The following is a 27,441-nucleotide window of genomic DNA, read 5'->3' as shown; positions in this document are numbered from 1 at the left end:
TCCTTGGCATGCACAACCCTTGGATACCTGCAGGACATTAATCATAGAATCCCAAATCCAAGAATGGTTTGGGTTGGAAGGGACCTTAAAGCCCATCCAGTCCCACCCCACTGCCATGGGCAGGGACACCTTCCACCAGCCCAGGTTGCTCCAAGCCCCATCCAGCCTGGCCTTGGACACTTCCAGGGATGGGGCAGCCACAGTTTCTCTGGGCAACCTGTGCCAGGGCCTCCCCACCCTCTGAGTAAAGAATTTCTTCCATCTAATCTCACTTTCTTCCAGCTTAAAACCAACAGACCCTGGAATGGGTTGGGTTGGGAGAGGTCTAATTTTCCCCCCAGAAGCCAAATTTTTCAGAATTCCTCCAGAAAACTTCTTCCAGGACTCTGTGGCACCACGTGAGAGCTGATAGTGGGACCTCTCAGTGCCCAGCCCGTGTCCCTGCAGCCCAGCCCCAAACCCGCTGCAGCTCCAGCAGACGCCGGGTTTTACATCAGCAGGGCTGGGAGGGACATGCCCAGCCCGGGTACAGCTCCACAGGGCTCTGTGTGTGTGTTTGTTTGGGATTTTGTGAATAGGGCTGCTTAGCACATTGAGTCCTCCCCGTGGGGATGATGTGTTAGAGCGGATTGGCTCGCTATTCCCCGAAGGAAACATCTGCACATTCCAGACACATTTTGTAACGGGAGTGAAACCCATCCTTGAAGTGAAATTTTACAGCCTCCACAGCGCAAAATAACGATCGCTGGCAAGGGCCAGTGGAAAAGTAATGTTTAAAATATTATTACAGGGAAGCGGCTGCCAGAGCCTCAAATTAATCATCTGAACGTGTCTCTGGAGCGGAGCGGAGCGTTATGTAACCAGGAGCCGCTCCTCTCCGGCCCCATCCCAGCACTCCTGCCAGCCCTCAGCCCGGGCAGAGCCAGGGACCAGCACTCACCACGGCCTGGGGGCTGGCATCCTCCTGGGAGGTCTCTTCCAAGAGATTCCAGACAGGCCTGGGCTCCACGTTACCTCCAGGTGTCCAATTTTTCCTTGTGTTCAAGAAAACCCCAGGAGAGACAAGGACAAGGGGTGTTCTCCATCACCTCTGAAAAGCAGCGCCTGTCCCAGCCCTCTGCAGCAGAAGGAGCTGGAGGGAGCCTCGACTGCTTCCCACCACAGTCTGCAGGGCAGGGAAGCTACAGGTCTGCTGGTTAAAATGGTTTGCTGGTGGGCACTGCTCTGCTTGGGATGGCCTTGGGGCAGGTGACAGAGCACGGACATTGTCTGCACATCACCCTCCCCTCACGCAGTGATCACTAACTGGCAGGACCCAAACGTTACCAAAATGCAACTGATGTTCAAGAAACCCAAAAAACGCCTCTAAAGGAAAGCAGGAACACAAACAGCAGTGGATGCAGACACAGCTATGGGGGAGGAAGAAACAAAATGCTTGGCAGCCTCCACCAGCAGCAGGAAAAGGAGTGACACGAGTATGGAAGGGAAACGAGTCCTGCACTACAGCAACCAGGGAAAAGCCTGCAGGCCCTCAGGAAAGGATGTTCTCCCAGCAGAAACAAGAGCAAAGCTCTGCTACCCATCAGGCTGAAGATACCATAAACAGAGCAAGAACCTTCCCTGGTGAGGACATCTCCACCTCTGCTCATCTGCAGCTGTGCCAGGGGATCCAGCCCTTCCAGGGGATGAGGACTCAGCCCAGCCTGTGCCAGATTTCTCTGTCTCTCCCAGGTACAAGGGGGAGCAGAGCTGCTCTGGTGGCAGGTAGGCCTGAGTCCTGGGTGGTCTCCGTGCAGAAGTTCCTTCTGAAGCTTGAGATAACAGTATTTCCATGATTCCCTGGGAGAAAGGGCTTCCAAGTCACTGTTGTAAACATCTCTTTAGCACAAAGGCTCCATAATTCAAAGTCAGGCCCCCGAATCCCTACTGGAACAGAAACACTCAAGGAATTCATTAAACAGCAGCTCTGGTTGACGTTCTGTGCCATAAATCAGAAGTAAAACCCAGAGCCAGGCTGCTCTGCAACGGGACAGATGGAGCAAAGGGAATGGTCAACGAGAGGACAGGCCTTTCCCTAATCCCCCTGTCCCAGTGCTGGCACCAATACCAGCTCCCCCATATTTTTTCAAGTGTGGTTGTTTGGGTTGGAGGGCTCTGCTCTCAATATTTTTGGAGCATGTTCTCTACTATGGAACCTTAAACATCTTCCTTCTGAAAACAAAAACCAATTAGAACCCAATATAGACCTGCTGGTTCCCGTACAAAAGGCATTTGCATGTTTCTGGCATTAATAATGTGTGTGGTTGGGCTGCTTCCTTTCAGCATTAGAAAGTCTTCTGTGATGCAGTCAGAATACTTCTGCTTAAAAAAATGCTGATGTTCAGAGGCCCCAAAGCAGGTACAAAGGGAAATGAGCAGCTTGTTGGGGCCCCGGCAGGACCCCGAGTGTGGCACCAGAGCTGCCCCTCCAGAAAGCCCTGGGAATGGGTTTGGAAAAAGCAACTCATTTGTTCCCTGCACGAGATCATGGAATCCTGGAATGGTTTGGGTTGGAATGGACTTGAAAGCTCATCTCATTTCACCCCCTGCCGTGGAGCAGGGACACCTTCCACTAGCCCAGGTTGCTCCAAGCCCCATCCAGCCTGGCCTTGGACATTTCCAGGGATGGGGCAGCCACAGCTTCTCTGGGCAACCTGTGCCAGGGTCTGCCCACCCTCTGGACCCACCCAGGGATCCACTCACTTCCACGTCTTGTACATTTAGAGATGCCAACGGCCCCTCGGCATTCCAAGGGTTCAGGTGGCACAGGTGACACCTCAGCAGTGAGACAGCTGGAACAACCCGAGCCTGACACCACAGAAAGGAAGGTTCTGGATCTCATGGGTTAAACAGGACTTGCACATCTAATTCTCTTACCCATTCCTTTGAAAATTTTAACTCCAGATAGGAGAGAGCCAAAGCTTTTACATGATCTGCCTGAGACAAATAATTGTCCACACTTCTGCCAAATATCAGGAGCTGATAAATCCAGTATGCAACATATCTGGAGGTATGGGGTGGAGACCAAAGGACAGATCCCTGGAAAGGGCTTTGGAAGAATGCTTCAGTCAAGTCACTGGCTTACCCTGAACAGATGCAGCCGACCTTGAGATAACCTGCTTTATGCTGCTCCCCTCAGCTCAACTCTCCTTGACAGGGACTGACCTCCACCTGTCCAGAGCAACAAAAACAATTCACCTCTGACCTCTGGCTCAGTCTGACCCTCCTGGGCTTGTCTCTGCTGGCTGTAAAACAGCTTCTGTGCTGCTTCACTGCAGCCCACACGACCTTCAGCAACTGCAGAACTTCCAGCTCCCTGCTCCTCATGCTCCAGGCTGAGGGGACAAGATGGGGCTGTGGAAAAAGCCAGGCTGAGAATGCAAGGTGTGTGCTTCTTGGGGAGAACTTCCATGCTTCCCTGGGGAAGGACATGGCCGGCTCTGATCCTCCACAACTTTCCCAGCTCGGTGCCAGGCATTATCCCGTCCTGGCACAAGTGTTATCCCTACATGGAGGTAGGTCACACATCTCCAGAGCATCTGTTTCAGCTCAGCCTGGGGGAAAAACAGGAGGAAACCACAGCAGCCATTCCACAGCCTGCAGGAAAGAGGCCAGTCTGCTTCCCAGTGGAACCACAGCCGAGACAGAGCTGGTGTGAGACTGGCAGTGCCCACATCCCTCTCCTCCCAAGGAGCTGCCTGCTCCTGCAGATCCCTTCCTCTGATCAACTTGGGAAAAGGGATGTCTCTTCCTAAACACATAATAGAGACACAGTTGGAGTGTCCAAGGCCAGGTTGGATGGGGCTTGGAGTAACCTGGGCTAGTGGAAGGTGTCCCTGCCCATGGCAGGGGGTTGGAATCAGATGGTCTTTAAGGTCCCTTCCAACCCAAACCATTCTAGGATTCTATGATTTTTCTGTGAGGAATCAGAGAAAGGATAATTCCATTCACTTCGCACTACAGGTCACGTCAGGGATCTGTTAAAGGGAGGATCACGACAGTGCCTGTGTCTGTTCCCTCCTCTCACAGGACAAACGACTATAATCCACTCTTTGGAACATCATTATGGTGAATAAACTCTAGGGGGAAAAAAAAAAAAAAGAAGGTCTTGCAATTCTGCTAATCTTCCTAATGATTTAATACCTGCAAACACTGCTGGGAGGTATTGCTTTCCCGATCCCATCAAATGCTGCCGTACGAAACGTCTCACCACACTTCAGCATCCTACTGTGGATTTTGTTTTTAAACAAAGCCAATTTCTCTGGAGACCCAGGAGGGGTTTCTGATCCCACAGCCCCACCAATTTTAGAAGATCTTCTAAAGGCCTGCCTGGGGGATTCCAATAAGTCCTGGCACGGATCCTCCAAATAGTAGCAAAGCTAAACAGGGTACGGCTGTTATTGTAGAGGTCTGTCCCTGCCAGCACAAATACACAGCCTGCACCATTCAACCTTTTACAGCAGGAGAGTCACGGACAGTTCATGATTCACAATCAGCATTTTTCCTTCTACTGCAGCCACTCTTTTTCTTTAATTATTCCATCTTTCTGGCAAGCAGCCCTTCCCTGCAGTTTTTGTGACGCTGTTTCCCCCTGATTCCCTAATCACACTGACAAGGACAGGGCACATCCCAGAGTCCCCACTTCGATTCCTCCGTCTGCCCACGCTGCCGCATCAGTGCTGAGATGTCCCAGGCCGTGGTTCAGCCGGCCAGGGGTGGCCATTGCACTGTGCACAAGACCAAAACAAAGCCTGTGAAACACTCTGTGCCCCTCAAGACCTCAGAGTGAGGCTGAGGCGGATCCAGGGGCCGTGTTTGTGCTGGCTCTGTGCCCCAGGATGAACCTCACCCAAGTCAGCCTATACGATGTCCTGTTATTTTTTCTTTGCATATGTTAAACCGAGAGATGTTTCTTTCCCAGGTCAATATGTACAGGCACATCAAGCTTAAAAAATATACTAAATAGATAAACTATATTAAATTATTGCCTACTCCCTACCCAAGCACATGCTGGGACCAACACTAGAGCTCAATGTTCCCCTCAGAAATCTCTGCTTGATTACTCAAACCCTCCTCAATTTGCTCTTTTCCCCAAAGGTCCCAAGCACAGGTCCTGTGATGATTCACCTGAACTACAGGTGTTTAGTGCTGAGACTGCTAAGTCTGAACACCCAAAGGCATCACACAGCACACAGCGAAGCACACACCAAAAGAGAAGATATGAACCATCAGAGACCCACCAGGACAGAAGTTCCCAGAGCAGCCAGATATCTTAAAAAAAGAGAAAGTCACCCCCCTTATAGCTCATAGAGCTTTTTTCCTCAGTAAACAGATAAATATTGTTGTTGTTATTTCACTTTATGTTGAATAAAACAGACACCCAAAGCTGAGCCCCCTCCCTGGCACAAGGTGACTCAAACACTGACGGCGCTGAGAGGAGTCTCTGGGGAGGCTGATGCTTCACTTCAGGTTCAGGCAACTGTCTTGGAGGATGGCTCAGCTCAGTGACTGAACACAAAATTACTCTTCCCTATTCATCATAAACAGGACATAAAAACCCACGAGGGTGATTGTGTCAAAGGGTGTTAGCAGTGCATACAAACCACCAGTCAGTCTGCTTTGTTTAACAGGGAAAGGAGCAACAGAACACCAAGTCAAGGCCAAGACAAATAAAATGGCACAGACAGAGTGGCCCAACAAGCCAGGGCACGCCGTGTGCTCTGCCCTGCCAGCACCATCCCCAGCCTGTGCTCCGAGCTCTGCCGAGACTGGAAGGCTCCCAAGAGCAGGTTTGGCACAGCAGGACATGTAAATGCCGTCTGATCCCTTCTCATGCTCCACGAGGAGACTCTGCACGGTCTCAGTAAACATCTTTAGTAAACTCCGCACACCAAGCAACGTCAAGAAGTATGACACCCATAAATCAGCCCTTCCATCAGCTCTGCTGGCAGCAGGAGGGTCTGCCCAGTTCCCGAGGCCCATCGAGCTCAGACAGCACCATCACTCCTCAGGATTTACGGCAGACACCGAGCTAAGCTGCATCTCTGGTCTCATGTTAAATCACCTTCCTGCCAAGGCTAAAAATTGCTCCATGTTGTAATCACAAACTGAGGCAGAAGAGCAAAATAATAAATTTCATTCCCATACAATAATAACAAGTTAGGTTTCCATAACATCCCTCTTCCTCTCGGATCCAAAAGGACATTACTGACTGGCCTCGCTGCAGCAGGCTCCGTGCACAGGGATTATGTAATCCACTACAGCCACTGCTCTTAAGGGTGTAATCCAGCATTGCAGCAGAGTTTAGGATGGAAAGGATCACCAGTGCACTGGGAAAGGGATGCCACAGAGCAAGAACTGAATCCTCCAGCGCGCTGCTGATGTGAGGGTGACTCTGATCCACGGTGTGCTCTCTGCACATCTGCTAGGTAAGAGTTGCTGCTTTCTGCTGACAAGACTAAACTCAGATCTCTCTGGGACAATGACAAATCACAGAATCTCAGAATTCTTTAAGTTGGAAAAGACCTCCAAGATTATCAAGTCCCCCCTGTGCCCACCTTGTCCCAGAGCACTGAGTGCCACGGCCAGGCCTTCCCTGGACACTTCCAGAGGTGGGGACTCCAAACCTCCCTGGGCAGCCCCTGCCAAAGCCTGACCACCCTTTCCATTAAGAAATTCCTCCTGATGTCCAACCTGACCCTCCCCTGGCACAGCTGGAGGCCGTTCCCTCTCCTCCTGTCCCTCTTCCCTGGGAGCAGAGCCCGACCCCACCAGCTCCCCCCTCCTGTCAGGGAGTTGCAGAGCCAGAAGGTCCCCCCTGAGCCTCCTTTTCTCTAGGATGAGCCCCCCCCAGCTCCCTCAGCTGCTCCTGGTGGTCCAGACCCTTCCCCAACTCCACTCCCTTCTCCAGACATGCTCCAGCCCCTCAATGACTTGCAGTGAGAGGCCCAGAACAGGACAGAGCATTGGAGGTGTGAGCTCTCCAGCGCTGGAGCTCCCACTCAGGACCCTGTGTGTGCCTGGGCAGGCAGAGCTGCTGGGAATGCTGCTTTCCCGCAGATGGAAAGCCATGGCCCGGGCACCTGTGGGTAGAAAAGGTCCTAGGTCATGCCCTAAAAGACAAAACAGGTCCCTTTTCAGCTCAGGCATGCTAGGATTGCTGCCCAGTCCTGCCTGTTCAGCCCACGCTGGCTCACCCTGTCAGGACAGGCTGGGACCTGTGCCCTATGTCAGCCAGGGGGGCAGGAAAACAAAGACCCCAAGGCTTTTCCCAGTAAGTAGTCTGCCTGTCCCATCTTAGCCCTTGGAAGGCTATCAAAGAGCCGCTGTTTCCCTGCAAACAAGCAGCTCAGGAGCACACAGGCACTGTGAGCGGGCAGCGAGCGCAGAGGGCGGGAGCAGCGCGCGGCGCAGAGCTCCCCAGCCCGGGGCAGACAGACCTACAGACTGCCTGAGCTCCTTTTCTCCTTTCCAACATTTTCCACACCCTCCTGCCAAGAAAACTCCGGGAGCTGCCTGCCATGTCCGGCTAAAGCTCCCCGTGCAGAGCATTCCCAGCAAGCACAGCCTGCACACCCGCACGCAGGGACCGCAGCGGCCACGCCGCAGAGCCCTGTCCTTGCTCCTCACCCAGGGGCTCAGACTCTCCTGACAGCCTAGGAGGGGCTCAGGGAGAGCGAGAGGTGCCTCTGAAGTACATCAGGCATTTTGGGTGCTCCCCAGCTCCTGCAAGGTTAGGAAGCTTTCTGAGGTAGAGGGATGATGCTGAGGCTGACAGTGGATGAAGTGAATCACAGAATCATGGAATGGTTTGGGTTGGAAGGGACCTTAAAGTTCATCTCATTCCACCCCTCTGCCACAGCCTTCCACTAGACCAGGTTGCTCACAGCTCCATCCAACCTAGCCCTGAACACTTCCAGGGGTGGGAAGAGGGAAGGGAAGGCACTCGAAGTGAGATAACCACCCTTCCATGCTTAGCCTGGGTTGTAACTGCACAAAGAGGTTCAGACTTGTGACTGGTGTTCCCCTGTAGCACACAAAGACACATCATACAATCACTAGAGTTGGAAAAGACCTCTAAGATCAGAGTCTCAGAGGCCTGAGCATGGATTTCATATATTTTTACTACATGCAGAATCATCAAATATCAAGACATTTTTGTGAAGTGACCTGGAGCCCCAGCTCCTACATTCAGACTCATTTGAGCAAATAAAAATCTGCATCTGTGTCTTGTGTGTTGGGGTTTTTTCTTAATTTCCTGCTGTGTGAAACAGGAGGAGCAATAAAATCAAATCCTTGGAAACAAATGACAAATGTTTAACGAGTAAAAAGAAATCCCAACACCTTCCTAGGCTGTTTATGCCACAGCTACTCCATGCATGGTTCTTAACACAGGTAGAAGAACAGGCTCCAAGTCCGGACTTCCTCACTTTTATGGGTTTAAATTGGATCCCACTCAGCGTTTAAGGCCATTGTTGAACTGCTAACACATTTTGCAGCATGACTAACACCAACTGGGTTATTTTTCACTCACACTTGGCTATTCTTTCTCTCTACCTGCCTGTCACAGCAGACAGGAGAGCAGCAGAGTGGCAGGTGAGTGACAGAGCGCTGGGTGTGCGCAGAGCTGGGACAGGAGCTCCCCAGCAAACCTGCCACTGAAGGGGTGTAGGGACAAAATGCTGCATCCCCCAATTCAGAGAGCAAAAGGGAGTGTAAATATGGCTTTCCTTCAGCTAAAGGGCAACTGCAACCATGGAATGGTAGAGGGAAAACAGAGAAGAGCAACAGCAATTAAAGTAGGAAGGTGCCCCTCAGCGCAGGCTGCAAGGCCTCTCCTGACCTAGCGAGGATCTTCTGCACTTGCAGCAACGCTCCTGGAACCAATCCTTGGCCCTGTGCTTCTGGGAGATTGGGGATTTTCCTCCTCCCTTGCTTTATTTTCTGAGCAGTGACCAGCAGACACTGGTTGGCTGTGGGCACTGAACTGGCTGGAGCCTGGCAGCAGGGACAGGGGCAGTGGTTTATGGAACACCCTGTGCAATCAACACTTTCGCTACCAGGAAAAGTCTTTCACAACTGTGGATTTGGGTGACTTCAGAATTCTCCCTCCAGGACCTCTCCCCTTCCTTGCCAGACTGTGGCTTCATCTCAATGGACGAGGCAAACCGGGCTGGGAACATCACTAATGGCACGGACAGAACTGGGAGAGACTTCGCAAGAAACGCAACCACAAAGCTGGTTCCAGAAACCCCTCCCTGCACAGCAGCTGCTCCCAGAGGATCCTGGAAACAGCCAGCAGGCTCATCCTACCTGGGAGTTCAGCCTCAGGAAAAAAACGTGCAAGAATCTGTTGCCAAGGAAGAGGGTAAATCTGCCACCAGTTGGGCACATCGCACCCCAGCTCTTCAACCACCCCGTAACCACCATCACGACCCTGCAGCCACTCCGTAACCACCGCCGCTGCTGACTCTGCAACCACTCTTCTGCCTCAGGAAGAGGCATAAACAAGCTCAGGGATATAATTTCTCAAGGTCTGAGTGATGCCTGGGAGGTGAATCAGGGCTGGGAGGGAGAGGAGGGCACACTCGGATTCCTGGATTGACAGAAAACTCTGTCTGGTACAGAATTCAGATCAGCCTTGGGTTCCCCACAGATTAAATATTTACCTCTAAAAAGCAGAGATGTCATACAATCCATGTGATGACACGATCAAACCTCCAAAATTGACCCTCAAGATTTCAGCTGTTTCTTTAGCAGCCTCAAGACCTGTATCAACCTCGCTGGAATCCCAACCAACTCCTGTATCTGGTCCCATAGTGTGTGGCTCTAGACAACCCACTTTTACCTCAAAAAGAATTAGAAATATACTCAATCTTGTCCTAAAAGAAGTGGTAGGTTCCCTAAAGCTGTCTCCTGGAATCATGACATCAAATTATAATCTCTACTTTTTCCTTCCCTTTTATTTGCTGGTCTTTTATTCCTCTGTATCTCCTTATTGAGAGGTATAGATGCCCCCACCTGAGTCCTACATGGGAGTTCAGGTTCAAAATACAGAAGGCAACAACATTTGGCCTTTTTTTGGTTTATTTTTAATCTCAAGATTTATGAGAGGTAGCTAAGTCATGTTTTGGCTGGCAGGGCTGGACTCTAGTAAGTAATTGTATCCTTCTATTTTATTAATTAAGATAAGTTTTCCCACTTCTGTTTGAGTTGTTGGTGATTGACTGCTGCAAGAAAAATACACATCTCTGCCTTAGGTCTCAGGTAGGTGAAAGGCCAGACACTTCCTTCACCAGTCCCTGGCCCAAGCATCCAAAGTGAAAGGTGCAGATATATCAAATGTCCCAGCCCTGCTCAGCTCTATCAGATCATTCAAGCATCTCCTCTCACAGGGGAGCTCCACCCTAAGCACAAGGCAAGAAATCCTACACACACCAGGGCTACTGTGACTTGTTAAGTATGGTTTTGCTTCACATACCCCCATTTCCTTTCCAGCAAGGCACCAAAAAAAGTACTGAGTAGCTCAGTATATATAAAATACTGTGTGTAGCTCAGGAATTCAGTGAATGATTAACTCCATCCTACCCATTAACCACGGCTCTCCATTCCCTCACGCCCTGCAGGAGCCCCAGTTCCCGGTAGCAGAGCTGTGCCAGCATCTGATACCCACTGGCCTGGCCTGCGGAGTCCTCAGGTGATGTGGACGGTTCTTGCTTTGAGTTACAACCCATTAAGTGCAGTAATGATTAATCCAGAACCCTGGCACAGATTCGTGGTGAAATGCTGCTCCTCTTGTCACACCAAATGTACCTCAATGAGTCCTGTTGGAAGTCACGACCCTGCACAGACCTGCGAGGCAGGACCTGCACGGACACCAGCAGGGCCAGAGCAGGGCCAGCCCTTCACAAGGAGGCAAAGGGATGCAAAGGCCAGATGTTGCTCTCTCCACTCCAAAACAACCCAGATCTCAGCTGTGCTGCCTTTGGGACCAGGACACACAGTGGATACATCTCTGTCAGCCTGAAGAAGCTGCAGGGGCAGCTGGATGCACGTGCACCCCCAGCACGTCATCCCACACTGCAGGACCTCGGCGTGCACGTGCAACCCCACGTGCCTGTCACACTCAGCTGCACCTCAGAGGACGGGGAGGGCTCAGGGCTGGGCTCACACACAAACTCCCTGTGTGACCTCAGGCAACTCCCCTACTCTGTGCACCGAGCTCTTACAGCCTTACCCAGCTGAAAAACAGGACGGGAGGTTCAGGCTGGACATCAGGAAGAATTGCTTCTGGTTGTCAAGAACTGGAACAGGCTGCCCAGGGAGGTGGTGGAGTCCCCATCCCTGGAGGTGTTCAAGAAATGTGGATGTGGCACCTGGGGATGCAGTTTAGTGGTGAACACAGTGGTGATGGGGAAATGGTTGGACTAGATGGACTTAGAGGGCTTTTCCAACCTTTATGAGTCCATGATTCTACTGCCAGACAGCCTGTGAGCCAGCAAGAATTAGGACCCCAAAAAGTTAAAAGAAACTAGTGTACAGGATGATTCGCAGCCAGAAGGAAGAGTGGCCCCATCCCTGCCCCAAGCCAAGCTCCAGTTCCTTCTGCTCTAGATTCAATAAAGGAAAAAACTGCTGCTGCTGAAACATGTTTCATGTTGTTGAGGACCAAAGCCCTCCCTTGGCAGCCAAGCTCAGGGTTGCCCAGGCAGTGGCACTGCAGAGACAGCTCCTCGTGCCCTTCACCCAGTTTGATCAGGCAGAGGATCAAGACATCCTCCAACTTCAGTTGCAACAGTGAAACACATCCCTAAGGAGGGGGAAAGGGCCAGTCCCCTCTCCCTCCAATCAGCCAGCACTAAACAAACAACTCACAGCAGGGACCCTGTTGTACATGCCACAGCCAAGAGCTACCGACTGCCTGATCCCAAACCCAGAGTCAGCAGGCCCAGCTCTGCATTCCCAACTGCCTGAGCCCAAACCCAAACCCTGATCCAGGCCCAGCCCTGCATTCCCAAGGCACAGCAGCAGCTCACCCAGCCTGGGACATTGGGTGGCTCTAGGAGCTGAGTCCAACCTCACTGGGAGGCACTTTGCACATCCATCCCTGTGCCTGCTGCCTTTCCCCAGGATGCTCCTGTGAGGAAAACGCTCCCAGCCCCATGTCCTTCCACCCCAAGGAGCCCACAGGGAACAGCCGTGTTTCTCTCAGGAACTGGTGCCTCCCCCTGGGCTGGAGCCAACGCTGACTTCCCATCTGGGGCTGGGATGTCACTGTCTGAGAAACTGATGGCACAGCCATGAAACAAAAAATAAAGTTGGGCAGAAAACAGAACTTTTTTTTTTTCAGATGCTTTAAAAGCAAAATGAATGGTTCTCTAGCTCTGAGAGCACAGTGGGATGGATCCTGCTGGCTCCAGCCCTGCCACACAGGATGTACCCACAAAGCACAAGGTTGTGTGTTTGGTTTGGAGGACAAGGAAGAGGAAGCTGAAGTACAAGTAGGGGTGGGAAGGCAGGACTGAGGGTACCAGTGAGCCTGTCAAAGTGAGTCCACACCTCTGATCTGCTGCCCTGCTGTTCACTTTGCTCAGAGTAAAGATTCATCCTTCCAAGAGCTGGTATAGGATGTTTTACTGCCTTCTCACAAGGATGGCAAAGCACCAGGCAAGCAGGAATTAGAAATCCAGGGCATTTATCCAGCAGCCAAGCACTCAAGCCCTCCACAAGCATTTAATTCCCATAAACAAGCAGCACAATACTCCCAGCCCCATCGCTCAGTCAGGGCGGCCGATGCAGAGGAATCACTGACAGCCCAGCCCACACCACCAGGGTCAAACTGAAAACAAAACCCTGTCCTGCTTCCCCCTCCGTGTTCCAGCTGTTAGACAACACTGCCCCCAGTAGCTCGGCTTTCTTCCCAAACCAAGGTATGCACTTCAATTCCCTGAGTGTGGAGCAGAGGACAGAGGGAAGCAATCCCTGGCCTCGCACACAGCCTCGATGGCTGCTGCACAACCCAGCAGCTTCCAGGAGCTGCAGGACAAGCCAAGAAATGGAACACCAGCTCCAGAGCCACTTCCCCACTCTGTGAGAACAGAGCAATTGTGGTCAGCCTGCACAGGGAGGAAAAGGTGCCCCAGAGCACCCACCTGCAAAAGGAGAGGATCCGCAGCAGGGCTGCCTGCCCTCAAAACGGGGATTGGTCAAAGGTCAGACTCGATGATCTTCCCAACCTAAATGATTCTGTGATCCTGTGAAAAGATCCAGGACTCTCCCATGACTTACGAAATGTGTTTGCCAAGCAGCTACAGAGTGGATCTACTTCAGGGGAAGCTGTGGGAGCGGGGGTGTCGCAGATGAATTTCCAAACTCTCCCAGTTCTCTCTAAAGTTACAGGATCAAGCGACAGACCTGGATGTGCCAGGGCTAATCCACAGAGCAGCAGTGGGCTCTGCTGGCTTGTTTTAGAGAGGTGATGGCCAGATTAACCCTTTAATTGCTGCAAAGACTAAACTGTGCAGGGGGTAACACTCCAACCTGTGTGGCTGCACATGGGTGACTGTACACAACGCAAAGCAAACCCAAGTTAACGCAAATTAAATCTGTGGCCGTATCAGATGCAATCTGTGCATGTCATCAGAAATTAAATTATCCAAGGCCAGTGACATTGCTACCCTGACAGTTCACTCTCCTGCACTGGAAAGGCAGAGTTTTCCAAGAAATGGCTGATTGCTGGATGCAGTGAGTGACAAGAGGGAAAGCAGCGAGGGCTTTGGGGCTCAGAGTTCACAGTCAGGCTGTTGGGCTACTGGAGTTGTTATTTTGTGTTGTATATGAAACACAGATTCAGGAACCAGTGATGCTCCTGGAACTCCCTGCAGAAAACTGGGTGTGTCTTCCCTCTCAATTAAAACTTGGGAATTGTGTTGTGTCAGTCCAGCAGGACTTCAAGTGCCACCCAGGCAGTTTAAGCTTTGTCTCCGTGGTGCTGCCTGATCTGTGCTATGCCCTATGACAGCTTCCCTGCACACAGGGGCAGCAGTTTTCCTCTTTCATTTTCCTTAATAAAGCCCTTCCTTACTGCTGTAGAAACACAGTCCACAGCTACAGTGAATTTCCTTAACACAGCTCAAAGACTAACACAACCTAACCCTTGGCCTCTTCTAGCTTTTGTTTTCCCACTTCAGTTTTGTCTACACTAAATTCTTTAAGACTCCTGATCCAAACCTTGCATCGATCCGTGCAATCAGAGGTTGCAGAGCTGAGCCTATAAAGCCACTGACTTCATGTTTTCCCTCTGTAGGAGTAAAATAACGCTCCCACACTCCGATGGAAACCTTTGCTCTGCACAGATTTAATTCATTACTTATGAATCTCTGGCCAACGCCACTCTGCTCATGGCAATGGCTCTCTACTTCCAGTCGCCTCCCGAGTCTGGGAGGACAGGGAATCTTCTTTTCACCATTTAGTGAAGGAGCTGAGATGGGATCCTGACTAATGGCTTCACCACCTCACTGCTCATGTTAACAGTCCCTCCCCAGAAAATCACCCAGGTAGCAATAACGAGCCGCCCTCTACAACTGCTTTACAGAGGGTTGGTCAGGAGCCAAGATATTTTCCAATGGAAACTCTTCTCCCAGGGAATCACTCTGCATCATATTTCAGATGAGCGCTGCATTTTAGTTTGGGGATTAGGAGAAGATTTCTTTTTAACTGTGCTATGCCTGGGTGCAAGGGCAGTTTTGTGACACAAATCACTGAGGGGTCACTATACATCCTGCTGGAATCATTTACAGACCAGAACAGCAGCAGCTCTGCCAACACCTCAAAGGCAAGTGCCCATATTCCAAACCTCTGCTTTCTGTCAGGATTGCCTGGACCACCTGCAGGTCTCAGGTAAGAGCTGCCCCTTTGCTGTGCCTGCACTGTGCCCAAGCCATGAGATCCCAGAGCTGGTACAGCAATAGGAAATCAGAAAGGTGCCAGTTGACTGCTCTTTCCATATCCAAACTCCTCCTTTTGCAAACTCACTCTTTCCAGACAGCTTTCCAACCCTTTTTGTTTCTCATCTGGGGAGGGGTGAAACACAGCTCTGCTGAGGGCCAGCTCTGCACTCCTGGCAGGACAGCACTGTCTGCACTGGCTCTGGGAGAGCACAGACCCTTTCCCCAGGTCTCCTGGGTCCCTTTGATCCGTTTGGGGGTGACCAGGCAAGTTCTCTGTCCCCAAAACTCTGTCCCATTCCTCTTCCTGTGAAGAAACAGCTTAAGCAGAGGTGTCTGAGGGGGTACAAAGCATAACTAAGCACAGGGGATGTGACTGCAACACTTTAGAGGCTCCACTCCACATCCCATTGTGGTTTCCAGTTGTTCCCTCTGCTCCCCAAGCCCCAGGAGAGGAAATGTGGCACATGGCATGGGATGGGGTCTGTGATTATTGTTCTTATCACCCCACAGACTGCCTGGCACGGGCTGCAGAGCATGGCTGGACGGTTCCCTCTGCCCACAAACAGCCAGGCAGCCCCTGCATGTGAAAGCCATTAAGGACCAGCACAGAAGCAACCCACAAAGGAAAATCCATGAACATTCCCACACTGATGGTGCCAGCCCTGCTGCCAGCAGGACGCCGGGGTGCCGGCCCTGGGCTGCCACGTACACCCCCTGGAAGATAAGGCTTGTGTGGGCAGCTCTCCTGACAGCCCCACTGACAGCACACAGACACCACAGAGCCCAAAAGCCCCACAGGTACCCCCCAGGCTCAGTCCATGGCCCCCGTGCCAGCGCTGGTGTCTTTCCAGCTGTTGGAAATGTGGCATTTGGGAGCATCGGCAGTGGAGACAGGAACTGAACATCTGTTTTTTCCAAGCCACACGTGGAAAGGCTGAGCTGTGTTCAACCAGCCAGCTGTGAGGCAAGAGGATGAACGGAGAAGTACAAAAATAGACACTTCTCCAGTGCTTCTTCAAGCAACATTTTTGCACTACAAAAATACACGAAAAAGAAGCATCACGGGTTTTTTCCCCAGCTGTCAGATGGACCCCTGTGCTCCTGCCACAGTTTTAGGATGCATCCCCTGGGCTCCCAGCTCTGGGTCACAGCGTACCCAGCTCCCCACCGGGGCTGTTTGCAGTGCCAGACCCACACAGTGTCCCCACAGCAGGACACAGATGCTTTCACCAACCTGCCCCAAACCAAAACCCGCAGCTCCAGCCCGGCCTCACTCCACCCCCTTCCCGAGGCGTGGTTTGAGAGAGAAACGAACAGCTTTGGCCAACACAATCCGGCTGGGCTCTGCTTTCCCAGGCTTAGCTGTTCCTCGGGTTCCTCCCTCCGGAGGACTCAACCCACACCCTGGGTCCTCTTTTTAGAGCGCCACTCCCACGGCTCCCGGACCGGGGTTTGCTGAACCCACTTAACCCATTCCCAGCAGGACCCGGCTCCCCCCACCAGCAGGGAAAGGTCCTTATGGAATGCCATGCAAGCCCCCAGGCCAGGGAGAGGAGGAGAGGCGTCATCCCAGCCAAAGCTGCAGGGAAAACTGCTCCTTAGCTCCTGGATCTGCTCCCTGCCAGAGGAGCCCAGAGCAGCCCAGATCCTGCGGGAGCCAGGGCTGAGGTGCTGCCAGGGGATGTTGCAACGGAGCTGTGAAGAGGCCATTGCTGGGGATCTGCAAGTACCACAGCACCACGGAATCACAGAACAGTTTGGGTTGAAGGGACTTTAAACAGCATTCAGTCCCACTCCCTGCCATGGGCAGGGGCACCTTCCACTAGCCCAGGTTGCTCCAAGCCCCGTCCATCCTGACCTTGGACACAGGGATGGGGCAGCCACAGCTTCTCTGGGCAACCTGTGCCAGGGCCTCCCCACCCTCACAGGGAACAATTTCTTCCCCATATCCCATCTAACCCTGCCCTCTGACAGTGGGAAGCCATTCGCCCTTGTCCTGTCCCTCCAGGCTCTTGTCCAAAGTCCCTCTTCAGTTCTCCTGCTGTCCCTTTAGGGACCAGAAGGTGCTCCAAGGTCTGTTCAAGGAGGTGGGCACAGGCTGCAAACTCCACCCTGGAAATCTCCCTTTCAAACCAGTGATTAGACCCTCTGACTTCACCAGACACACAAAATTGCACTGCACAGAGCCAAACGTGTTCTCGATCCAAGGAGCTGCCCGGAGAGGCGGGCAGAACAAGAGCTGCCAGCTGTCACCAGGGGAGAAAAGGCTGTGGTGTGGTGGCCAGGGCCAATTTCGGATGAATAGGAACAGGCTGGCTGAGTCCTGGCTGAGATCCAGAATCCCTGTCACTGCAGATTGTCCCGCAGGCTGTGGCTGCTGTCGGACAAGCACAGCCCTTTCCTGACAGTGCTCAAGAGTCCCATCACCTCCCAGCCCTGCACTGCCAGAGGGCACCCACAGCCCCAGCCTGGAGGTAAAGCAGGGCCACAGTTAACACCCAAAAATGCTATAGGAGGGAGATTTGTTACCACAGAGTGAACATCCAGTACTGTCACCAACCCAGAGTATCACACTGTCATCATGGGATGCTAATTAAATTCAAAATGACAGCAGGTTAAACAGAATCACACAAGACCATATGCCACATCTGAAACTTCATCTCTGAGCTCAGCTTATTGAGGTTTTTCCAAGGCCTAGTGCCAGGAAGCCTAAGAGATGTACCTGTTCGCAACCTGAGGGGGGCAATTTTGCTGTTAGAGCGGTAGAAACAGCTCCCTGAGGACTATTACTCTTTAATTATCCCTGTTTTGATTATCTGCACATCATCAGAAAGGATATGATCTTTTGAAGGAAAGGGAAGAGCTGGAAAGCTGAGAAGGTTCAGCCTGAAGAAGAGAAGGTTGTGTGGAGAACTCACAGCACCTTCCAGGATCTGAAGGGGCCTGCAAGGAAACCAGTGAGGGACTCTGCATCAGGAACTGTGGTGACAGGACACATGGGAATGAGTTCAAACTGAAAGAGGGGAAATTTAGGTTCAATATAGGGAAGAAATTCTTCCCTGTGAGGGTGGGGAGGCCCTGGCACAGGTTGCCCAGAGAAGCTGTGGCTGCCCCATCCCTGCAAGTGTCCAAGGCCAGGTTGGACAGGGCTTGGAGTAACCTGGGATAGTGGAAGGTATCCCTGCCCACAGCAAGGGGGTGGAACAAGGTGAGCTTAAGGTCCCTCCCAACCCAAACCATTGCAGGATTCTAAGACAGAATCTCTTTACTGGCCAGGGTTCCTGTACTATACCACAAATTCTATAGCTTGCACATTGTCGACGCTCTTCCTAATGACAGCTATCCTTTAAAAAATGGGAATGGCTGCACACACATGGGGTTTGTTCTTTGTGCCCTTTGCAAAGCAAAAAACTAACGTTATATTTCAACTGATGTTTTTAGCTTTGGCAAACAGAGAGATGCCAACTCGGCTCTGGTGTCTAAGTAAAGAACAGTGCTTCGATGTGAAAAACAAGCTAACTCTTCACTGCAGAGGCAGGCTGAGAAACAAGGGCTGCAGAGGTCTGATGTGGCACCCTCAGACTCCTTTGGGACAGGCACTGACCTCTGGCAGAGCTTGTCCATGGAGGTGGCAGCAGGAGAAGGGGAGTGTGGGCAGCAGCTCCACAGCCCGGCAGCCACTGCAGCTTCCAGCCCTTGAGCCCAATCTCAGCAAGGCCTGGAGAGGAGGGTGGGCTGGGGGGGTGTCAGAGGAGGGGGGGCTGATTTGGACAGGGGAGAAGGGTGGGCTGATGAGGGGCAGCAGCCGTTCCTCTGAACAGCAACAGCACTCAAGCATAGCCCAGCAGCAGAGCTGCCAAATTTCCACTGCGGAAGAGACAGAAATTTTCTCTTTGAGCCTGGGAGCCACTGCCTAAATCGTGCTGTTGGCCATGGAGGAACTAATTCACAAGTGCTGTGTCCCCCACAGCCCCCCACCTTCTCCTGTGCACTCTCCTCACAGTACGAGCAGGATCCTCTGTCCCTGCAGCTCCCAGCCCGCTCCACCCTGGCACTGGAATGCACAGCTTTGCTCCCAAGCCATCCTTCTTCACCCCTGTTTATTTTCTTATTTGTTTATTACAACTCAGATAAGTGTTTGGGGACATATGGAGTAAATAAACTACAAAATCAAGCTGAACTACAACAATAAAAGGACAACAAATGTTGAAGAAACGGAGAAAGGATGACGCAGAGACGCATTATGGAAACCACAGTGTGGAAAACGTGGCATGACAGGAGATAAAACAAGGAACCCCATAAATGGCAAACAGGGAGAGAGGCATTAACAAACCGTATGAGTTCTACCTTCTGAGTGAGTGATTTAAATCCACTTTTTGTGAGAGCAGGATGAAAGGCACTGGGTGAAACACAAGAGAGACCTGCCAGAGGCTCACCAGCAGGAGAAGAGCAGGATCAAACCCACATTTTCACTGCAACAAGGAAAAAGCCACACGCAGAAGAACACCACCAGTAAACTTAAAAATTGCAGGAAATACAGGGGAAAAAATCAGTGCAGACAGTACACAAGGTTTGGCTGCACCAAATTGCAAATCACGAAAGTAGACACACGTTGATGCTGCTCAGGATTATCTAATTGCAACTTTTGCCACGGAGTAGGAACACCTTCAAACCCACCTCGCTGGTGGATGCCTGTTCTTACCGAGCAGGACGTTTTTCTTAACACACTTTTAAACACCACCAAAAATAAATAAATAAAAAAAACAACAAACATCTTAATTTTAAAAAAGGTAAATTTCCCAGCCATGGGAACAGCACTCAGACCTCTCTGAAGCTTCAGGGAGGAGGACAATAAACAACCCAGTCCTCTTGAACACCGGAGCCCATTCTGCTGACAGAACACCACAGAATTGCCTCCTTGTTCATGCTCAAACTATAGCTAAAGTTGCTTAAGGGACTGGTCCCTTCCATAGGTCGAATGAATCTCATTGGCAAAATATTTATCTAGCACCTCATTTGGGCCTTTTTCCCCCTCCAGAGTTTCTTACAAAAGAGAAACGCAGCCTTGTTTTTGCTGGGATACGGCTTCCTACAAGAATGACATTCCAGGCTGTCTCAGTTTTTTTCTAGGAACAGCAGTAGAACTATTTTGCCTCTGTGGCCTGGACACTACTGCACAGATACTCCACTGCCTGTGGGTTTACCTGAATTGGAGTTTAATTTAAATTAGACTTTTTTTCTCCCTGATAGCTTTTGAAGACACCTCAAGCCTTGAAAAGGCTTTTCCTGCATCACATAATCATACCAAAATCCACTGATCGTTGCTGACTCTTGAAATTTAAACTATCACAGACTGCAGGTTCAGGAACGTGCATAAAATCATAAGATCTGTTTATTTTAAGGTTTGGTTGGGTGAAGTCACCGGCTGGGCAGTGCAAACCCAGGGCTCACTGCCAAATCCACGAAAAACCCCGCCGGGTTTGGGATGAAAGTTCTGACCCCCAAACCCAGGGCCTGGCGACAGCAGAGCTCCTCTGATCCCAGCCTCTCCTTCTCACCCAGGCACAAACAGTATTCCATGCTAACGAAGGAAAAATAAGGAAGTCTCGTCTTTGTACATCAGGATTCTAATTTCCACTTCAAACCTCCCACAACACCAGAGACGCGTCAGAAAGAACCAATATTTGCACGGGAAAGTCAGAAACCCTTGATGAGCTTTATTTCCAGCTGAGGAACGAGAGAAGCGACGAAAAGCTCACGAAACAGCTCAGGCTGAAATAAATGTGAACAAAATCCGGTAAGGCTGAGAGCAGAGCACTTGGAAAGAGACGGATCAGAGCGTTCCTGGGATGGAGGAGCTCAGAAGTGCAAATGCTGCCACTCGAAGCGTGTTGCTCCTCGAGCTCCGTTGTTTAAGCTGCGCACTGCGGATTATTTGAAAACAACAGCCTTTGCTCCTGGTTCCAGCCAGGCTTTGTGTTACACTTCAAGAACCCGACTCTGGCCATGGGAAGGGGCCAATATGCCCAGTCCCTGCCTGGAGACTGCTCCCAGCGAGGTATGTGGTGTCTGGGAGCTGCAGAGCTGATTTCCTTAGTGATTCTTTGGACGGGGCATTTCTCTGGGCTCCTGGTAACGGTGCTGCCGCAGCTGGCATTTATTTCCCCAAAGCTGCTCCGCCTAAAACACTGGACACGGGGGGAATTCATCCCTAGGCCTTACTTCTACAGCTAGAGGAAGGGAATGGCACTGCTGAGTGCAGCTGTGAGCACACACGCCACAGAGTCCGGGAGCTTTGGCACTGGGAATTTTCTGAACGTCGGCCTTCTTAAAGGCTGCCTTCATTTCAGAGTAATTAATTTAAAAAAAAAAAAAAGGTTTTGTTGAGATATTAAAAGAAAAACATTTCCTCTAATGAGAGACTAGACAGCAGTCATTAAAAATGTTATTTATCTGTCAGTGTTCAATAAAGGGAACATGAAATTAACAGACAAAGCCACTTGTGTAACCTCACTGTGCCATGAGCCAGAGCCCCTGTCTCCCCAACAGAAATGAATCTGTAAATCCTTCACAGTAATAACAAAGGTGTAAGTACACCTGCCTTCTTTGCCAACAGCAGGAGTCAAACAGGGCAGTAAATTTAAAGGAAACCCCCTTCAGCACATCTTCCACCAGCCATGAGAACGGGACCAGCACACATTTTCAGCTGACTGTACACACAAGATGATGTGCTGCCTGACTCCGTGGTCGCAGTTCCAAAGACACCCATCCCACAGCTCCTCCCTTCCACACTGCTCTCCACAGTGCCATACACAAACACTTCTCCCCCAGAGTCAGAGGAAGATCAGTGACACCACCCATTGCTTCAGCTGGTTTCCCTGTCCCATGTTTTGCTGACCTGCAGGAGCTTTATGTCCAGCTTCCATTTGTCATTGCACAACAGCATCTAATCCAAAACGTTTTGAGAGCTTTTACAACTCAGCGCCTCTGAACAACAATAACAAAAAGCCAAACGAAGGACAGATCAGCACAGCCTTCAGGAGGCTGCTCTACAGTGACCAGCGATGCGCTGGCACATTCCACCCCTGTCATAGCCTCGGGAGCTGCAGTCCCCCATCTCTAACCAACAACAGATAACACAAACCCAGAAACTCCTTAATAAAAACCAGTCTTTCCCAGATAGGGACTTTTTGCAACAAACAATGGCCGGTTTGTTTGGAAAAGTCTAAATATATCCTGTAAGAAAAGAGCTGGAAAATACCTTGCCTGCTGGATTTAGAGATGTGCATTTTCCTGAGTTTAGTCCAGACACATCCTGCAAAACCTACAATTTATGTTTACTGTGGCATTCCACAACTTCTACAGTATCTCTGAATTGACACTAAGAGGTGGAAACTTAGTTAAGAACACGGAAAGAGAAAAGCAGACCCTTAACGTAGTGAAATCCCAGCAGAAGTTAGTTCATGTGAGATTCATCTGCTGCACCGGGCCCCACAGCATCTCTTATTCAATCACTCAATGTTTTCTCTCATCAAGAACTGAAAAGTTGCTTCCCACAGAACACAAATTTAGGTTCAAACCCAAACTTCTCCCTTATGTCTGTTTTTGTGTCTTACAGTGACTTTACTTCAGTGACTATGCACGTGGACCACTCCAGTGCCCCTCCACGAAACATGCCTGATTGATCTTCCCAAAACAACAAAACCAGCATCTGGACACAAACACATCTGTCATCCCATCACAGTGCTTCCATGGACAAATGTTTATTTGAACTTGTTAGCTGGGTCCTTTGAATTTTCTGTTAACAGCGATTAACCCACATCCAACTGCTCATTCCCCCAACACCTTCCTCCTGCCATTGCCCCAGAACTCCCGAATTCAAACTCCGAGCACAGAACCTCCTGCATTCCCCCAGATACCAAATTCTGGGCAGAAAACCTCCTGCCATCCCCTAGAATCTCTGAATTCAAACTCTGGGCACAGAACCTCCAGAAATCAAAACTCCGAGCACAGAACCTCCTGCATTCCCCAGAAATCAAAACTCCGGGCACAGAACCTCCCTCTCCATCGCCCCGCGGCCCCGCCGGGCTGTCCCTTTCGGGACACACGGGGTTATCCCGCCTGGGTCTGGGCCGAACCCCAGGGAAGTGGCTCGGGCTGCGGGTCCGCGCATCCCTCGCGGGGGCTCCGCGGGCACCGAGCGGCGGCCGGACCGGGACGGTACCCGCGCTCTGTCCCGGTACCCGCGCTCTTGTCCCGGTACCCGCGCTCTTTCCCGGTACCCGCGCTCTTTCCCGGTACCCGCGCTCTTGTCCCGGTACCCGCGCTCCGTCCCGGTACCCGCGCTCCGTCCCGGTACCCGTGCTCCGTCCCGGTACCCGCACTCTTTCCCGGTACCCGCGCTCTTGTCCCGGTACCCGCGTTCCTCCCCCGTGCCCGCGCTCCGTCCCGGTACCCGCGCTCCGTCCCGGTACCCGCGCTCCGTCCCGGTACCCGCGCTCTTGTCCCGGTACCCGCGTTCTTGTCCCGGTACCCGCGCTCTTGTCCCGGTACCCGCATTCTTGTCCCGGTACCCGCATTCTTGTCCCGGTACCCGCGCTCCGTCCCGGTACCCGCGCTCCGTCCCGGTACCCGCGTTCCTCCCCCGTGCCCGCGCTCCGTCCCGGTACCCGCGTTCCTCCCCCGTGCCCGCGCTCCGTCCCGGTGCCCGCGGTACTCACAGCGCGGTGGCGGCGGCGGGCACGGCGGGCCCCGGGCGCTCCACGCCGCGGGCCGAGCAGTTGACGGCGCAGGCGGGCGCGGCGCAGGCACAGCCGGGGGCGCAGGGCCGGCAGGCGGGGTCCGGGCCGGCCGCGATGCCCCCGCACAGCAGCGAGCAGAGCAGGCACCAGCCCGGCAGCGGCAGCCGCGCCGCGGGGGCGCCATGTTTGCGCTGTGATCCAGTGTCTCCATTTCCCAAAGGCATCTCTCCCTACGGGCATGGCATGGCCCCGGCGCGCCGCTGCCCCGGGGCTCGGCCGGGCTCGGCCGGCTCAGCGCCCGCCCGCCATGGCCCGGCCCGCTGGGGCTCCGCTCGCCGCGCTGACAGCCCCGGCCCGGCCCGGCGCCGCTCGGCTCTGCTGCTCCGCCCGGCCCGCGGCCGCCCCCGCTCCGCCTCCCGCCCGGCGGAAACGCCGCGCTGCTCCAGCCCCGCTCCAGCCCCGCTCCAACCCGGCCGCCCCCGCTCCAGCCCCGCTCCAACCCGGCCGCAGCCCCGCTCCAGCCCCGCTCCAGCCCGGCCGCCCCCGCTCCAGCCCCGCTCCAGCCCGGCCGCCCCCGCTCCGCTCCCCGCCGGCCGGGGGGACGCGCGGGATCCCGGGGATCGGGACATCCCGGGCGCGGGGAGTCCCGGAGGCACGAGAGTCCCGTGGGGATGGGGTGTCCCGGGAGCAGGAGAATCCCCTGGGGAAGGGGTGTCGCAATGGGCGCGGGGATCTCGGGGGACAGAGGTGTCCCAGGAACAGGGAGATCCCTGCAGCAGAAGGTCTCGGGGGATGCGAATGTCCCCGACGGGGCAGAGGCATCCCTGGAGCAGGGGAATCCGTGGGGAAGGGGTGTCCCGGGGACAGGGGGATCCCTGGGGAAGGGGGTCCCGGAAGCAGGAGGATTCCGTGGGACACGGAGGTCCCAGGATGCAGGAACTTCCCGGGGAACACGAGCATCCTGAGGACAGAAGCATTCCGGGGAGCAGAGACATCCCGGAGAACACGGACATCCCGGGGAACAAGGATTATCCCGATGAGGGGCACCTCAGAAACTGGGCAGGGCAGACGATGCAGGATGGAATTGTGCTGGAGATGCCGGGGCGGGGGGAGGTCTCACAATGCCAGGGGGCTTCCCCGCCTGGGCACACAGGGCAGTGGACAGATGGGAGCACCAGCACCCACCTGAGCTCTTCCTGAAGGCACACAGTTCCCGTGGCTGGCACCCATTCCCAAGGGCTGTGGGATTCAGTAGGAGCTCAGGTTGTGGGGCACTTTACACACCTACAGTATAGCAGGTACCTTAGAAAGAGAGGAAGAACAACTCAGGTACTTTTCAGTACATTATTTTTTACCATTAAACAGCAAATCCATCAGGTTTCAGTGCCACTTAGACCCCACACTGGCCCAGGCACTGGCCATGCCTCACACCTGGTGATGTCAATCCCGTCATTCCACAGTGGCTCCTCGGGGATCTGAACTGCTTCTAGTTTAAAGTAATCAGAGGATATAACTAAAATAAAATCTCCATGCAATGAAAGGAAGCATCATTACACAGGGCATCTCCCCCAAACCAGCCCTAGCCCGTTTGGAAGCAGTGGGAGGTGTGACAGCTGATAATTTCACACCCTAATTTGCTGGTGTTTCACATGTGCCTCTTACAGTGTGATGGGATGTATGTGGCGAGGAGCTGCCGCCCAGACACTGCAGCAGGGACTGTGGCAGTAGGGCCCTGTCAGTCGGCAGGCTCAGGGACTCTGCCTGGCAGCTTTCAAGGGAGAAACCACAACAAAAACGGGATGGGAGAGAGACATGCTCACTGTCTGCAAGCATCTGAGGAGTGAGAGCAGCAGGGAGCAAGAGCAGAGGAAGGACTGGAGCCTCAGAGCCTGCTACCCCTGCTCTCCTCTGCTGAGAACAGACCTTGGGGGGAGGAGGGCCAGGGGGGCAGGTTTGCCTCTCTCAGTGGCAGTGACCTTGACTAAACCTCATCTCTCTGTGTAGAATGCCCTCACTGCGTCATTCCACAGGGACACACTCATGCTGGGGCCAGGTCATGAGTTTCAGCACGTGCCACTTGATGGCTGCAGTGGTCCTGCACACCCAGCTCCTGTGAGCACCAAAACACAAGCATTGTACCTCTACCTAAGAGAAAACAGGTTGGAAAAGACCTCCAAGATCCCCAAGTCCAACCTTTCCTCAGTCTTCACCTTGTCACCCAGCCCAGAGCACTGAGTGCCACATCAGCTGTTTCTTGAGCACCTCCAGGGATGGGGACTCCACCACCCCCCTGGGCAGTCCATTTCAGTGTTTAACAACCCTCTGCATGAAGAAATTCTTCCTAATGTCCAACATGAACCTCCCCTGGTGCAGCTTGAGGCCATTTCCTTTAGTCCTGTCAGTAGTTACCTAAAGAGGGTGACCCCCACCACGTTACTCCTCCAGAGCTGCTCATCACCTCCAGCTCTACCTGGTTGGCTTGATCCAGGATGGTCCTGATCCAACAGAGTCCACAAGCACCTCTGTGGATTTAAGTGTGTGATTGTCCTGCTGAAGCCCAAGGGGTGATGTTAACTGGGGCCTCGGCTTCCCATGTCCAAACTCTGAACAAACCTGAAATATAAAGCCTGACAGCATCTGATCCCACTCCTTGGCATGGTGCTTCATGTATGTGAGAATTTACTTTCCAAAAACATTTTGTGCCTTTTGGGCTTGAAATCTGCTTGAAAGACACATCATCCTCTGCATGATGTATTGTGCCCAAAATAGCCCTGCGGTTACTATTTCCTCATGTGACTACAATGTATTTATTTCCGCTCCCTCAAATGTGAATTGCTTTTTTTGGGTGGGATTTTTTTGCCTTCTGTACTGATGCCCATATTTTTTCAGATAACAGCAAGGAGAAAATATCCTGTGTGTGGATTGCAATCAGCAGATTAGCCAGCTAATGGAATCAGGCCGATGGAATGAAGTTAAGGGCTGTCCCTGAAAAGCCAGGGCTGCCAAGCTGTAACGAGGGCAATGAGCAAGGAAATACGTGAGTGAGTGGGCAAGGAGACAGCAAACCTCGACACAGCAGCTGAGAGAATCATTTGTTCACATTGAGTCACGATTTTTGATCTCGGAGGAAGGCCTTGTCGCTGAGTTATGATGGGTTTGAAAGCAGTAACTGCAGAAAATGATGGAAGTGGAAAATGTACTCTGGGGCTGGGAGGCTGCTGCTCACTGCGAGGCTGGGAATGGCTCGTTGAGGGGAAGGGATTCTGCTGGTTCCTCCCACTGGCAAGGAACTGGAGAGTTTCTCAACACTGTTTACTTGCAGCAGAATTCAAACCCCAGAGAAGAGGGCGTTAAGTCCCCCATCCCACCAGCCCTGCAGGAGTGCACCCAGCACATCGGCAGGTCCTCTGTGGTCAGCAAGAAGGTGACAGGGCTGTGGCTGGCTGGGAAAGTCGCTGCTGCCTCTGGGCCCTCTGGCTGGATCCCAGAACCACCACAGATGGTTTCAGCAGTACCCAGACAGCCATGGAACCCACTGTGTGCCCCGAACCCCGAGGCACTCCCTCTTCAGTGCCCATTTCTGTGCACTAAACCCTGTCCGGCTCTCACCTGCAGTGCCCAGTGCAGGTCCATGAGCAGCTGCTGGGGACACCTTGTTGCCCAAGCGTGTTCATGGGGAATCTCTGTGCAGATAGAGAGGGGATTGCAGCCAG

At 52.6% G+C, this 27,441-nt stretch overlaps 1 protein-coding gene across 1 annotated transcript in view; it reads right to left on the bottom strand.

Moving 5' to 3' along the window:
• The window catches only part of PKD1 (polycystin 1, transient receptor potential channel interacting), an 81,824-nt gene extending 57,823 nt beyond the window's left edge, over positions 1–24,001 (bottom strand). Inside the window, 1 exon segment of the mRNA XM_050317874.1 lies at positions 23,708–24,001. Within this exon segment, the coding sequence (XP_050173831.1) occupies positions 23,708–23,952 (245 nt within the window). The 5' untranslated portion in view covers positions 23,953–24,001.
• Positions 24,002–27,441: the final 3,440 nt, after the last annotated feature.

Source organism: Myiozetetes cayanensis, unplaced genomic scaffold, assembly GCF_022539395.1.
Source record: "Myiozetetes cayanensis isolate MyiCay16 unplaced genomic scaffold, myiCay2020 scf20-37, whole genome shotgun sequence".
NCBI classification, from domain to species: domain Eukaryota; kingdom Metazoa; phylum Chordata; class Aves; order Passeriformes; family Tyrannidae; genus Myiozetetes; species Myiozetetes cayanensis.
The sequence above is the reverse complement of the archived record's forward strand: the minus strand, read 5'-3'. Positions and strand labels throughout refer to the sequence as shown.